Below are 14213 nucleotides of genomic sequence, written 5' to 3' on the forward strand. Positions count from 1 at the left end.
TTGAAAAAAATCCATGCATCTAAAGTAACTAAGTTACCTAAGAAAACCTTAGTAAAAATGAACTTTGAGGAGAAAAATCTCATACTTAGCCAAACTGAGATATATGACATAGTTACATCAAAAACTCCGGCCGGACCCGTGGCCAAGTGGTTAAGTTCACGTGCTCTGCTTCAGTGGCCCAGAGTTTCACCGGTTTGGATCCTGGGCACAGACATGGCACCACTCATCAGGCTATGCTGAGGGGGCGTCCCACATGGCACAACCAGAGGCACTCACAACTAGAATATACAACTATGTACTGGAGGGCTTTGGGGAGAAGAAGAAGAAAAAGAAGACTGGCAAGAGATGTTAGCTCAGGTGCCAATGTTTAAAACAAACAAACAAAAACCAAAAAGGACCGTTGGGGCCAGCCCTTTGGTGTAGCGGCGCGCTCTGCTTTGGCAGCCTGGGTTTGGTTCCTGGGTGTGGAACCACCCACCTGTCTGCTGGTAGCCATGCTGTGGCAGCAGCTCACGTAGCAGAACTAGAAGGACCTACAACTAGAATATATAGCTATGTACTGGGGCCCTGAGGAGAAAAGAAAAGGAAAAAAAAGAGAGGAAGGTCGGCAACAGATGTTAGCTCAGAGCGAATCTTTCACAGAAAAAAAAATCTGAAATCATAAGGCTGTTCCAGTCACTTTGAAGCACACTTTCAAAATATGCCCGACGTCACAAAAAGGCATTCATCGTCCTAACACTCCCTAGAAACTCAAATTCATACAATTTTGCAGCTTGGTTCCTTACCTGCCTTTAGTAAGAATGCAGAATAGGATCCTAAATTACTTATTCGGTAAAGTGAAATAGAAAACAAACCCACCTATTAGAATGGCTAAAATTTTTAAAAGGAAAACAAAAGAAATGTGACCACACCCACTCTGACAAGGACATGGAACAGTGGGAACTCTCACACATGGCTGATGGGCACAAAATGATAAACCCACGTGGGAAAACAGTGCGGCAGTTTCTCATGAAAACAAATACACACTTACCACGTGACACAGCAATCCCACTCTTAGGTATTTACCCAAACGAAATGAAAACCTAAATTCACACAAAAATCTGTGCTGAATTCATAATTGCCAAAAACTGGAAGCAGCTCCCAAGTCCGTCCCCTGGCGAGCGGATCAACAACGGCGGTCCGTCCACACAACAGAACACTGCTTGACAACATAAAGAACCAAGCTCAGGGGTGAGCCTCACATGCATTAGGCTAAGTCATCAAAGCCAGACTTAAAAGGCTGATTAGACTTATACGACTTTCTGGAAAAAAGAAAACTTGGGACAGAAACAGATCAGTGATTGCTAGGGGCTGAGGGTGGCGAGAGGACAACCACAAAGGGCCATGCAACTGCTGTATATTTTAAATGTGGTAGTGGTTATATGACTGTACATGTTTGTCAAACTCACAGAACTACAGACCAAACAGAGTGAATTGTACTGTATGTAACTTATACCTCAATCTAAAAAGAAAAAAAGAAGATGTTTTTAAAAACTAAAATAAAAAAAACAACATAATTATTTTTCCAAATATATTCCTGAATGACTTCACTGCTGAAAAAAAAAAGGAAGTGAAGGAAAGCAGGAAGGACACAAAAATTATTTTCTAATTTAAAACTGGAAGTAAAATCCAAAATATTGACTGATTTAAGTAAACTATATGATTTGGTGACTAGGGCCAGTACAAAATAGCAGAACAATCCCAACAGCTATCCCAGGCTGGAGAGGAGACTCCTGACTTTTCACATCTTGCCCAAATCGGCACACACCGTCCTGACCCAGCTGATCACCCAGGGCCCAAGCTAGGGCGCGCTTCCCTGACATCATGGGGGCTCCCGAAGCCCCGTGACTCCTCCGTCCCTGACACCCCCTGCACGCTGTGCGCATTCCCAGCCGTGGCTGGGTGTCTGTCCAGTCCTGCACTGTTCCCATAAGCCTGGCTCAACTAGATTCTTTGAAAATCATTTTTCTCAAATTTCAAGTTAAACTAAAACAGTCATCTTAATGAAAATAATTCTAGGAAGTAAAACAAGCTGATATCCACAAAATGTAATTCCTTCTAATATTATCCATAATACTAGAATTCAATTCCATAATAATTTCAATACAAGCATAATTTAAAAGTTGACAAAAAGTGTACCATACCTCCAGAAAAAAATTAACCAAGTAGGGATCTTGCTTCAGCTTTGCACACACGATACAGAGAAACTGAATTTCCTCATTTTCTGTTGGTGTTGCAAGGACTTCACCACACAGTCGAATTAACTTCTGTCAAAAAATTTAAGACAAATTTTTAAACTTAGGTTACTTTTTACAAGTATGTAAATACCCATCCATTTACCTTAAGGATATTTAAAATTTTCAAATAATGCAAATAGTTTGCATTTTTTGGAGGGAATAATATTTACAAACACCTACAGCAAAATAAATGTACTAGGGGGCCAGGCCCGAGGCACAGGGGTTAAGTTCAGCACGCGCTGCTTAGGTAGCCCAGGTTCATGGGTTCAGATCCCAGGTGTGGAGCTACGCCACTCATCAATAGTGCTGAGACAGGGACCCACATACAAAATAGAGGAAGCCTGGCACAGATGTTAGCTCAGGACTAATCTTCCTCAAGCCAAAAAAGAGGAAGGTTAGCAACAGATGTTAGCTCAGGACTAATCTTCCTCACACACACACAAAAATTTACTAGCGATAAGTTTTTTGAATACATTACCCTAAAAAAATTAATGAGGTATATAGTAAACTCTCCTTGAGATGTCACAGAGATAAGCCAAAGAAAAAAATTAATGTATAAAATTTTAAAAGATAAATATAAAGACACGAAATAGCATTTAATACATCATGCATAAAGCCAATTTGCATGTTATTTTCAGAATAACTTCCTTTATTATTTTTACTTTTAGAAAAATCATATAAAATTATTTCTATCTAAAAGAAATCAAACCAAACAGTTTTATGTAAGGGGAACAAAATACCTGCACTGGCCTGTGCACATTAATATGTGGAAGTAGCGGCTGCCGGATTCTTCCCAGAAGTTTGGTATAGAATACCAACACCTGCTGTTTCATTCCGGGAGGACACTGGGCAGAGGAAAACGGGAAAGCAAACAAGAAGAGAACAGACAATGCGAACACACTTACTCATAAGCTTGAAAAACAGGAGAGACAATATACGTGAATGTATTCCCCCCTCAAAAATCAATGCACTTAGCCAGTTAATGATTTTGTCAGAATAAAATTCTCAATCAAATATTAATGACTGGTATTCTAGAAATAAAATTACACCGGGGACTGTAATACAGCGTATGGGACCATAGGCTGATGTAATTACAGACAGCATGGTGATAATATGCTGTGGAGATGAGAGTTTAGTTCAGGCAACATCAACCAACCTGTTTATATTCTAAATGCGAGGGTAACATGAAACTATTACAGTTCACTTCCTGGCCAAAGCAAAGGCAGAATCTTGTTACTTACACTAATGACAGGTAATCAATAACTTTCCAGCACAGGTATGCAGCAGTAAATAAAGCCTTCTAACATATATATGTAAACAAAAGAATCCTATGTATAAACTGCTATGATTTATTCTAACAATGCTGTTTTAAATTAGTTGTAAAATTACCTACATTATGATTACTATAGGCAATGAATATGTCATAAAGAAGTTTTTATAACAGGCCAGTTGTTTTAAATATTTGCTGAAAAGTAGGTAAACCCAATGATTACTCATGCTGTGGATTAAGAGAGTATGAATTAACAAAGTTCTATGTTCTATAATTAACCTGCTTATACTGCTTCACATTTAAAATACAGTCACAAAATAAGTATTTCCAAAGGATCATCATAGATACATTATCGGGAAATAGTATAAACTATAATCTTAAGCACAATAATATTTTTTAAGAGAGCAAATACCTTGAATTATTCAGATAAAACAATATTTACAATCACCAACGTCAAAATAAATTTACTAGTAATACAACTACTAACATTTGCTCAAAAATCAATTAATATTTATTCAATTTATTGTTGCACAATCCCTCTCTTCAAAGGACAGGAAAAAGAAGGGAGGAGGAGGGTCGGCCCACTGGTGTAGTGGTTAAGCTTGCGCACTCTGCTACAGCAGCCCAGGATTCGCAGGTTTGGATCCTGGGCACAGACCTACACACCACTCATCAAGTCATGGTGTGGTGGCATCCCACATACAAAAAGAGGAAGCCTGGCACACATGTTAGCTCATGGACAATCATCCTCACCAAAAAAAAAAGAAAAAGGGAAGAGGGAAACGAATTGCAAGACATTAAGGAACAGATGTGTTGCCTAGAAAATATAAATTGAACAAACTTAACTTAAAAATGAGTTGGAGTGTTATAGACTTAGTTAAAAGGAAACTGTCTCTAATACTACTATTCATAATTCTATTTGGTGTTTAAACATGTCTATTAGTTTGAGGTTTTTTTAGCATGATTTTCACATACATTAGAGAAATTCACAGAACAGACCATAGGTTTTTAGAGTTGGGGAGGCCCTTAGCGATCACCTCATCATTTTTAAAGAGGAAAAAGATTAACCAAGAAGACTTGCTGGAGGTCACAGAAGATTAGCGACAAAGCCAGGCCTCTGAACCTGAACCCAAAGTTCCTCCCCTGCCCTCCCACCATCACATGATTTGAAACTTGTCTTGATAAGTAATTTGAAAGTTTTGTGGTACAGAATATTACTTATATCGTTATATCAGCTTTGCAAAGTTTTCTCAAGATTCATTAGGCCTTAAAATTTGAATCGGCTCCACTCATCAGCAGAGTTAACGTCAGAACAACTAGTAACATTCTCTTTCAGGATTATGAAAAACAATTCCTATTTTTGTAACCCAATTTGCATGGGGTCCTTCTCCTTTCCTTTGATTCTGAGTGCACATCCTTGAGCTTATTTTCATAAATGTTTACACTGTCATTCTAAGCAGCCTGAGTATCAGTTGCCATCTAGAGCATCTGGGAGTTTTGCTATCTCTCTAGAAAGTCATATTCATATAGGCCACACAATTTTCTTTTTTTTCACAATACTGACTTGAATCCTGCCATGCTTAATATGTACCTCTATAATTAAATTTAGTACTTGGGATCTTCTTTATCTCTCAGACATGAATGCACGTATTACATGCCCACGAACATGATGTGGATTAGGAACTTACGTCAGCTTTCCCTAAGGTATATAACGTTTCCAAGATCTTGTGATGAAGCAAATATTCCATACATGGCCCCGTCTCTCCAGATTCTCGTTCATTTTCTTCTTGTACCAATATATCTAACATCTGATCCAGATGAGATGGAATGTTTGTATCTGTCACTGGGGCCTTATCATCTAAACAATAAAAAACATTCATCAAACAAATATTCAAACCTTTTTAAACTGCACATTTGCACCTAAAATACTCTATTTCCCTATTCCTACTCAAATTGAGAAAAATCTGAACTATACAGTTAAGCGAGGATCATACACATAAGTATAATTATCTTTGCTAAAATTTAGATGAAGCTTTTTGTCATATTCTTATTCAAAAACAATCAATATTCTGAAAGATATTCTATAAGCTAATATTCATGCATAATATTTCAGAAATAAGAGCTATTTATACAGGAAATAGGAACATGATCAGAAAAAATACATGTCACATCAGAATTAAGTATGCAGTTATAATTAAAATAATTTTTTCAATTAGCCAGTTCAGAAGATCTGAATTTTAAGTCTCTTTCTATAGAAACAGATTGGCTTGAACATTAAGCTGAACAACGTAGGGTGTGTGGAAGGACAGGTTCTGTTTCTGATCGCAACTGTGTTGCTTTGTAATGCTGGGAAGCCAGACACTCAACGCCCCTAATTCATCTCCATCCTTGAAAACATGAGGAACCCAAAGAAAAACCCTCTATTAAAACTTTCCAACAGCTCCTCTCATTAACAGATAGCTACTCCCAAAGTAAAGGCTGCTTCTCAGGAGAATTCTTATAAAATATCATTGATATTTGAAAATAAACATTCATTGATACTTTTTACATATCACATTTAAGACTCAAAAATGACACGGTTTTATCAACCTATCTTTATTGAACAAGGGTTAAATTACTCTAAATAAAATGTAAAGTTTTAGGGCTGGCCCGGTGGTATAGTGGTTAAGTTCAAGTGCTCTGCTTCGGCAGCCTGGGGTTCATGGGTTTGGATCCTGGGCATGGACCTAGTATCACTCGTCAAGCCATGCTGTGGTAGCGTCCCACATAAAATAGAGGAAGACTGGCACAGATGTTAGCTCAGTGACAATCTTCCTCAGGAAAAAAGAGGAAGATTGGCAACAGATGTTAGCTCAGGGCCAATCTTCCTCACACCCACACACAAAAAAGGGAAGTTTTATAGAATGTTTCAATACAAAACATATTAGGGAATGCCAATTCTTACTTATGTCTCTATTGTCACTTACTTAGTACTTCTATAGTTTGTACAACACAATCCTGGTATGCTACGTATTTGATGATCATTTCCATCAAATTATAAATTGCAGTATCTTCCAACTCTAAAAAACATTTAAAAATCCTCTCAACACCACATCTCCCTCTGGCTGTTGCTCCATTTCTCAGCTCCCCTCTACACTAACACTCCTCATAGGAGCAGTATATACACATATTCTATACATGTTCTCTGTCCATTTCCTTTTAAACTTACTCCAATCAGGTCTTCTCTCTCTTCCTTGCCACTAAAACAGTTCTTATCAAGACCGCTAATGAGCTCCTTGTGGCTAAATCCAATGACCCATTCTTAGTCTTCATTAACTTGACATCAGCATCATTTGACACAATTAATCCCTCTCTCCTCTTCTAGCTTCTAGCACACCATCTCTCTTGGCTGTCTTCCACCTCACTGGCAAAAGCAGTTTCCTTTGCTATGTTTCTCCTCTTCCCAACCTCTAAGCCTTGCGCCCAAGGGCTCAGTTCCTGAACACCTCCTCTTTTCCATCTGTCCTGACTTCCTAGATAATTTCATCCAGTCTCGTGGCTTTAAATCCTACTTACCTGCTGATGACTCTCAATTTCACACGTCTAGTTTAGACCTCTACCCTGAATTCCAGATTCCTATTTCCAGCTGTCTACTTGACGTATCCAATTGGATATTTAATGGACATCTCAAACTTAACATGTCCAAACTGCTCTACAAACCTGCTCCTCCTGCAGTCTCCCCATTCTCAGCAAGTGGCCCTTCCAGTTTTCCAACTGTCTAAGCCCAAAACTTTGGAGTTATCCTTGCCTCTTATTCTTTCCTATCCAATATCCAATCCATCAACAGACCTTCCTTCAAAATATACCCAGGATACAATCCCTTCTTACCACCTCCACCCTGGTCTAAACCACCACCTTCTCTCAGATCATTGCAATAGTCCCCTAACTGCTCTACCACCTTCACCTCTGCATACCTTCAATCTAATTTTTTCACAGAAGCCAAAGTGGTCTCTTTAAAACAGATTGTTATGCCTCAGCTCCAAACCCTCTAATGGCTTCCCACTTTAGTTTACCCAAAGGCCAAAGCCCTTACAACGGCTCACAAGGTCCTGTGTGAATCTCCCCCACCACCCCAGCCCCCGCCCCACCTGTCTGATGCCTCCTCCCACCTTTCTCCTCCTTCACTTTGCTCCAGCCACACTGGCTCCCCTGCAGTTCCTAGACAATGCCAAGCATGCTGCATGCTCCATCCTCAGGGTGTGTACAATCGGTCCTCTCCCTGGGACTTTTCTCCCAGATACCCCTCAGGCTTGCTTCTTCCCTCCTTCAGATTTCAGCTCAGAAGTCACCCCGCACAATGAGGCTTTCTCTAAACTGAAATAGCCAAGTGCCCCCCAACTCCCAGGGCACACACTTCTAACCCCGTTAGCCTGCTTCATTTTCTCCTTAACACTTACCATCTGACACACTATATGGAGCTGTCTATTTATTGTTTGCTTCCCCCAATCAATACCTAAGCTCTGTTTAGGACCGGGATTTTGTCTGTTTGATTGTTCTATCTCCCAGTGCCTAGAAAAACACCTACACATCGTAGGTACTCAACAGATTTTTTTTTTCCCCGAGGAAGACTGGCCCTGAGCTAACATCTGTTGCCAATCTTCCTCTTTTTGCTTGAGGAAGATTGTCCCTGAGCTAACACCCATGCTAATCTCCCTCCACTTTATGTGGGATGCCTCCACAGCGTGGCTTGATGAGTGATGCTAGGTCCGAGCCTGGGATCCAAACCTGCAAACCCCAGGCCGCTGAAGCAGAGTGTGTCAACTTAACTGCTATGCCACTGGGCCAGCCCCTCAACAGATATATTTTTGAATGAATCTAAAAGAGCAATTAAAAGTAAAATAAATTGTTTATAAATTTAAATATAAAATAACTTTGAAAATTAATTTGAAATATTTTAGTAGTTCACAAATTTTCTGTTTAATTAATATTAGCATTGTTTCTTACCTGAAGTCTCTATGTAATAATGGGTAATTGCCTTCCAGTGATAAACAAAATCTTCTTGTAAAGGAAGAGAAGGTGCGAGCTACACAGACAAAAAGACCACAACAATTATGAAAATGGTATTAAAACATTTCCCGTAAAGTCTAACTCTGTATTTGTCTAATAATGATGCAAAAGCAGCATAAAAATAAGGGTGAGCTTGAATTTGATTCTATATGTCAGATATCAAAGAGAAACAAAATGACTCAAATCCAAGAAAGTATAAATGACTTATTAAGAAAGAGGAAAAACACATTTATCAACATTATTACTAAACTACGGTATTAGGAGGTTTTTTCCTCCACTGAACCTAGGAACTATATATGGCTTCAAAAGTAACAGTGTTAAATGAAAAAAGATATATATTCTATTACTAAAATATCAGTGAAATGAAATTATCGATAACCAGGGATCTTTGTACCTAGGACTTTGAAATGCAAAACAGTAAAAAACTGCTGTGTAATTAGTTACACATCACCACTACTAAAAGATATACCAAAGTCAACCCCGTCACCAGATGAAAATTTTCCCTACTTTCAGTGACATACACATGTAAATCTTTTCCTTTTTAAGCCTGGACTAGGCAATGCATTTTTCAGCAAAATAACCACATGAACAAGACACTACCACTTTAAATTCCACAAAGTCAAAAATGTTTTACCTTTTAGCTTTGAAATTACTTCAGAAGCTTTAAGACCAAAATTACATCCCTTCTACCATCTCATAGCAAACCTACAAGTATTTCAAATGTGTGTGAAATGGATAGAGAAAGACTTGGATGCACCTTCTAGAACGTTTTCTTTTCCTTAAAAAGAGTGAGAGAGAACACTCCCCCAGTCCTCATATGGGCAATAAATTTTGGTCAGAAAGTGCAGAGTTGACCCAGCTTACTCAAGAACAAACAGGTTTCTATTCTGGGAACCGAAAATATGGCAGAGTAATCTTCCATTTTCACGTACTTCATCTAAACAGATGACCTAAGAGGTCATGTTATCCGGTACTGCTGCTTGTTCCACTGTGATTTCTTGGTGACCCCAGCAGACAACTCAAAGTTCGACACCATGCCAAAACAATTTCCAAACTATTGGGCAAATTGTAAATGCTGGTCACAGACATGCTAAGTGTTTCAATCCAGAAGATGAAATGTTGTTAGAAAAAAATGGACCAGAAAAATGTTCAGAAACCATCAACCTCTTAATGCCAGCCCAGCTACACTTCCTATTTGCACCACTGAATAATATTGGATTAAGACAATATAAGCATTCATCTCATTTTCAAATAGAACGCTATGAAATGTTTTAAAAGACTTTAAGACCTTTAACAAAGGAGTTAAAACCTTTGGGATTACTATGCTTCAAGGAGAACATGGGGAGAGAAATTACTTGTAGGAAACCGAGGAAAAAATCAGAAAGAAAAATAAGAATGAAGGTGTTAAGTTGGGAAAATAATCTTCCTGAAATTTTTAAATTAAAAAAAAAAAACGGTTTTAATCAGCAACTTGTTTTTAGAATCTATTTCAAAACATAAAATTTCTCTTGTGTTTTGGACCTGATTTTTCAGACTCCAGCCTTATATAGTTAAATGTATTAACAATTGGGGGGCCGGACGGGGCCGAGCGGTCGGGTTTGTGCACTCTGCTTCCTCAGCCCGGGGTTTCACTGGTTCAGATCCTGGGCGTGAGCATGGCACCGCTCATCGGGCTGTGCTGGGGCAGTGTCTCACATAGCAGAACCAGAGGCACTCACAACTGGAATGTACAACTATGTACTGGGGGACTTTGGGGAGAAGAAGAAGGAAAAAAACCAATTGGGACAGGGGCTGCCCCGGTAGCCGAGTGGTTAAGTTGGCGCGCTCCGCTGCAGGCGGCCCAGTGTTTCGTTGGTTCGAATCCTGGGCGTGGACACGGCACTGCTCATCAGACCACGCTGAGACAGCGTCCCACATGCCACAACTAGAAGAACCCACAACGAAGAATACACAACTATGTACCGGGGGGGCTTTGGGGAGAAAAAGGAAAAAATAAAATCTTAAAAAAAAAAAAAAAAAAAATTGGGACAAACCCAAAAGAAATTTGGAATTTCAAGAAATGTACCTAGTTTCTTAAGTATAAATGTTGTGATTTGTTAAATTTTTCCCAGGGAATCCCCTGGGCATATAAAGAATTACTGCATCCTTGCTCCAGATTATTTGACCCATGGGATTTAACTCTATTTCCAAGGAAAGTCACTAAATCAGAGGTCTTACAGGATTTGTGTCAGGACCTTTGCTGCTACAGTCAAATTCAAAGCAGGATGGTATTACTTACTTGTAAATATCTTTCTCCCAGGAGTTTGATTTAAATAAGAAACCTATTTAATTAGATGGTGAAACAGTTCTAAATTGCTAATAACTTAGTTTAGTAACAATCTTGTTCAAACATGAATAAATTTCCTTATTTATGAAAAACTTCCCAGTAAACTTGCTTTTTTCATTACTGATTCTAATATGGAAATTACCTGCTTTATCATTTGCATAAAAACATTTATGCTGTGGGTAAGAAAAAAGATGTGTGAATCAGCAAGGGGCAATTCTAATTTGAGTTAACTTTTTACAATACAGAGATTAAATCTTTGAAAATTCATGCAATCACTATCTCAACTAAACATTGACATGAATGCCTAACTTAGACACTGCTTTCTCTGGGAAACGTTGCCAGACTTCCTGCCTAGGGTGTAGTCGTTTCCACACCTGCTAGCGGCACCCTCCATCAGTCTGCTCACTAGCTCTCTTAGCCCTTATCCCACGTTTGTAATTGTTTAATTATCTGTCTCCTCCACTAGATTGTAAACTCTACAAGAGCTGAGATTGTGTCATCTTTCTTATCACTGAACCCCAGGTTTCCAACTCACTGAGGGCATACAATAAGCATTCGATAATATTTATTGAGCAGATAAATGAATGACACAGCAGTTGCTGCAATTTAACGAGCAGTTACTTATGAGCCAGGCACAGTGCTCCAAAGTTTACACTTAATATATGCTGTTAAATTCTCATAACAAACTCCTATTTTTCCCAAACAAACTCCTAATAAGACCCAAAGCCTGTTAATTGCCTTCGAAAGGAAACATCGCTTCTAACTAGAAACCCAGACTTTCTTTCTCCAAAATGCCTACCACAAAGAAGGACCTACACTGATAATTCAGACAAGAACTAGTGTCCTAAAAGCCACATCTGCTTACTCTCTCACATGTATCGTGAAGATTCCACGCCTGCATCTTTTAAAATGCTTCTTGCTCCCCCCAACTTTCCTATGCCCTTCCTATCTTCTCTGCCTCTCCGAAGTCCAGCTCAAGTCTCACTTCCTCCAGACAGCCTTCTCCAATGACTCCAGCCCTAAGTGCTTGCTCCCTTCCTCCCACAGAACTCACTGGCTGAACAATCATCCAAATAATAATAATATCAGTTAACATTTATTAAGCACTTACTGTGTGCCAGGCACTGCAGTAAGCACTTCATGTACATTATCCCATTTTAATTTTCACAATAATTCTAGGAGACAGCTATGCTTATTTCTATTTTACAATGAGGAAACTGAAATGCACAAAGATTCAGTAACTTGTCCAGTGTAGAAGGAAGGGATGGGGAAGGACTGGAAAACCCTGTTCTGTATGGCTCTAGGGCTAGGCCACACTCTTGTGCATTGATTATCCTTTAACCAGTGTATCTCTTTTACCTCCCAAATTAGACTGTAAGCATCGTGAAAAAGGACCCCGGTGCACCTTGTTTCCCTCACACTGCGCTGCGCTTTCATGGTGGGCTCATAAAGCACCTGTCGAATGACTAAAGACTGAAGTTAGAGATCACTTGCTGGACAAGAATACACTTAAGAAAATACTATATATGTTTGATTTGAGGTTTTAATTCCTACGGCAGAGTGGTTTTTAAAAGGATTGCTGGTCCCAACAATCATCATTAACTCTTAACTATAATTTGAAAAGAAAACATTCAAATTCTGAAAGATGACTTCCATTGAATTAATTAGTTAAAATAAATAAAACTTTCTTCCTTGACACTGTCCTATCCTCTTGGAATAAACGTGGCCTCAAAAGATGGAAGGGGTTGGAATTTAGAAGGAACCAGCCTCTGGCAGGTCACCTAGCACAGAAGAGGTCCTCAACAAATATTGATTGTACCAAACAGAAACTGTTTTATTTGCCCTTTGCTGACGTTGCGCTAAAATGATCCAGTCCAACCTCAGAACTAACTACAAGAGAGCTTGATTTCAGACTTGTGGCATGTGGCAACTGGATAACAGAACAGATTCAATGCATAACCCTTACTGGCCAATCATTTCTATACCGAGGGAAGAATTACACAAATTACAAAATTTCATTTTTGATCAATTTCTCTCCTAAACTCAAAATGCAGCCTATCAGCTTAATAACACATTTTCAAATACTAATCTTTGAAAATATCTGTTATATTTTTTTCCTTGTAACTAGTTAACAGGAAGTGAGGAGAAACCATTAATTAAATAATATGGAAAACTCTACATGCAAATCTCATTTCAGTGAATATGTTTACCTGGTCAACCTTAAAAAACCATTTGAAGGCTGATCCAATTAATGAAGAAACCAGAAAGTAATAATACCAAAATGGTTGAGAAAACATCACAGACTCATACAATGACACAACTGAAAAAGGTCATGTCAGCATCTGACAACAGAGTTATCTCCCATTTCTGCATAATCCTGCTAATTACGTTAATTGCAATACTGTATCAGAAGACACTAATTGGGCATACAAATTAAAAGGTGTACAGAGAAAAGCTAATGAAATGAAATGAGGAATGGTAAGAAGAGTTTATTGAAGAAAATGTCAAGCAAATTAATAAATAGAACTGAAATAAATGGAAACCAGTCTTGGGCTAGGGGAAAAAACTCTCCAAATTCCACAAAGATGGCTTGTTTATCATTACATATGACTTCGTTCCCAAGAGAGAGTGTTAAAACAAAAGAAAAAGGGTAGTACTCCAAAAATTTCTCAGGAAATGGAACCTCCTATCAAGGTAAACTGCAAGGTATCATGCTGAAAACATTAACTCCAAGCAAATAAAAGCATGACTTTTCTAAATACAATGCATTCATTACTAGGACCAGGTGAATATAATCCACTCAACTTTTTCTCACTAACCTTAGCAAAGTAGAGAACCTGGATATTATGGAGCCATAGTCAGACAATTTACATGGATAATTTGGTAGATGCTAACATATACAATTACAAAAAGATAATGAGGACAGAAAACACAGGCCTTGGGACAAAAATGAGTCTTTACTGGAAGAGTGTGAAAGCCATCTTTCTTTTTTTAAGTACTTATTTCTATAAACAACAACCTGATAGGTAAAGGATATTAATAATGTAGTAAATTTTTTACTCCCAATTATCTCAATATTAAGCTATATTCAATGTTAAAATTAAATGATTCTTGGTATTTTAAGCGAAAGAATAATATAATATGTAAATGTCACTGTTTTCATAAATTTTAAATTCTCTAAATATAAAAATGCTGTGGATTGTGGATGAGCAAGAAAGGAAAATTAAAAGTTGTCTTAAAGTCTAGAACTGTCGTCTCCCTCGTGAAATTCTGGTCTTCATTCATGAAAACCCTC

The 14213-nt window shown here is 38.3% G+C and overlaps 1 protein-coding gene across 1 annotated transcript in view; it reads right to left on the reverse strand.

The window, feature by feature from the left end:
- Positions 1-14213, reverse strand: part of FHIP2A (FHF complex subunit HOOK interacting protein 2A) — a 34794-nt gene that overhangs the window by 19036 nt on the left and 1545 nt on the right. Inside the window, exons 2-5 of the mRNA XM_023638806.2 lie at positions 8530-8608; positions 5235-5404; positions 3017-3121; positions 2184-2306 (exon numbers count right to left, since the gene is read on the reverse strand). Coding sequence (XP_023494574.1) covers positions 2184-2306; positions 3017-3121; positions 5235-5404; positions 8530-8608 — 477 coding nt within the window. The remainder of the gene's footprint in view (positions 1-2183; positions 2307-3016; positions 3122-5234; positions 5405-8529; positions 8609-14213) is intronic.

Source organism: Equus caballus, chromosome 1 (assembly GCF_041296265.1).
Source record: "Equus caballus isolate H_3958 breed thoroughbred chromosome 1, TB-T2T, whole genome shotgun sequence".
Classification (NCBI taxonomy): domain Eukaryota; kingdom Metazoa; phylum Chordata; class Mammalia; order Perissodactyla; family Equidae; genus Equus; species Equus caballus.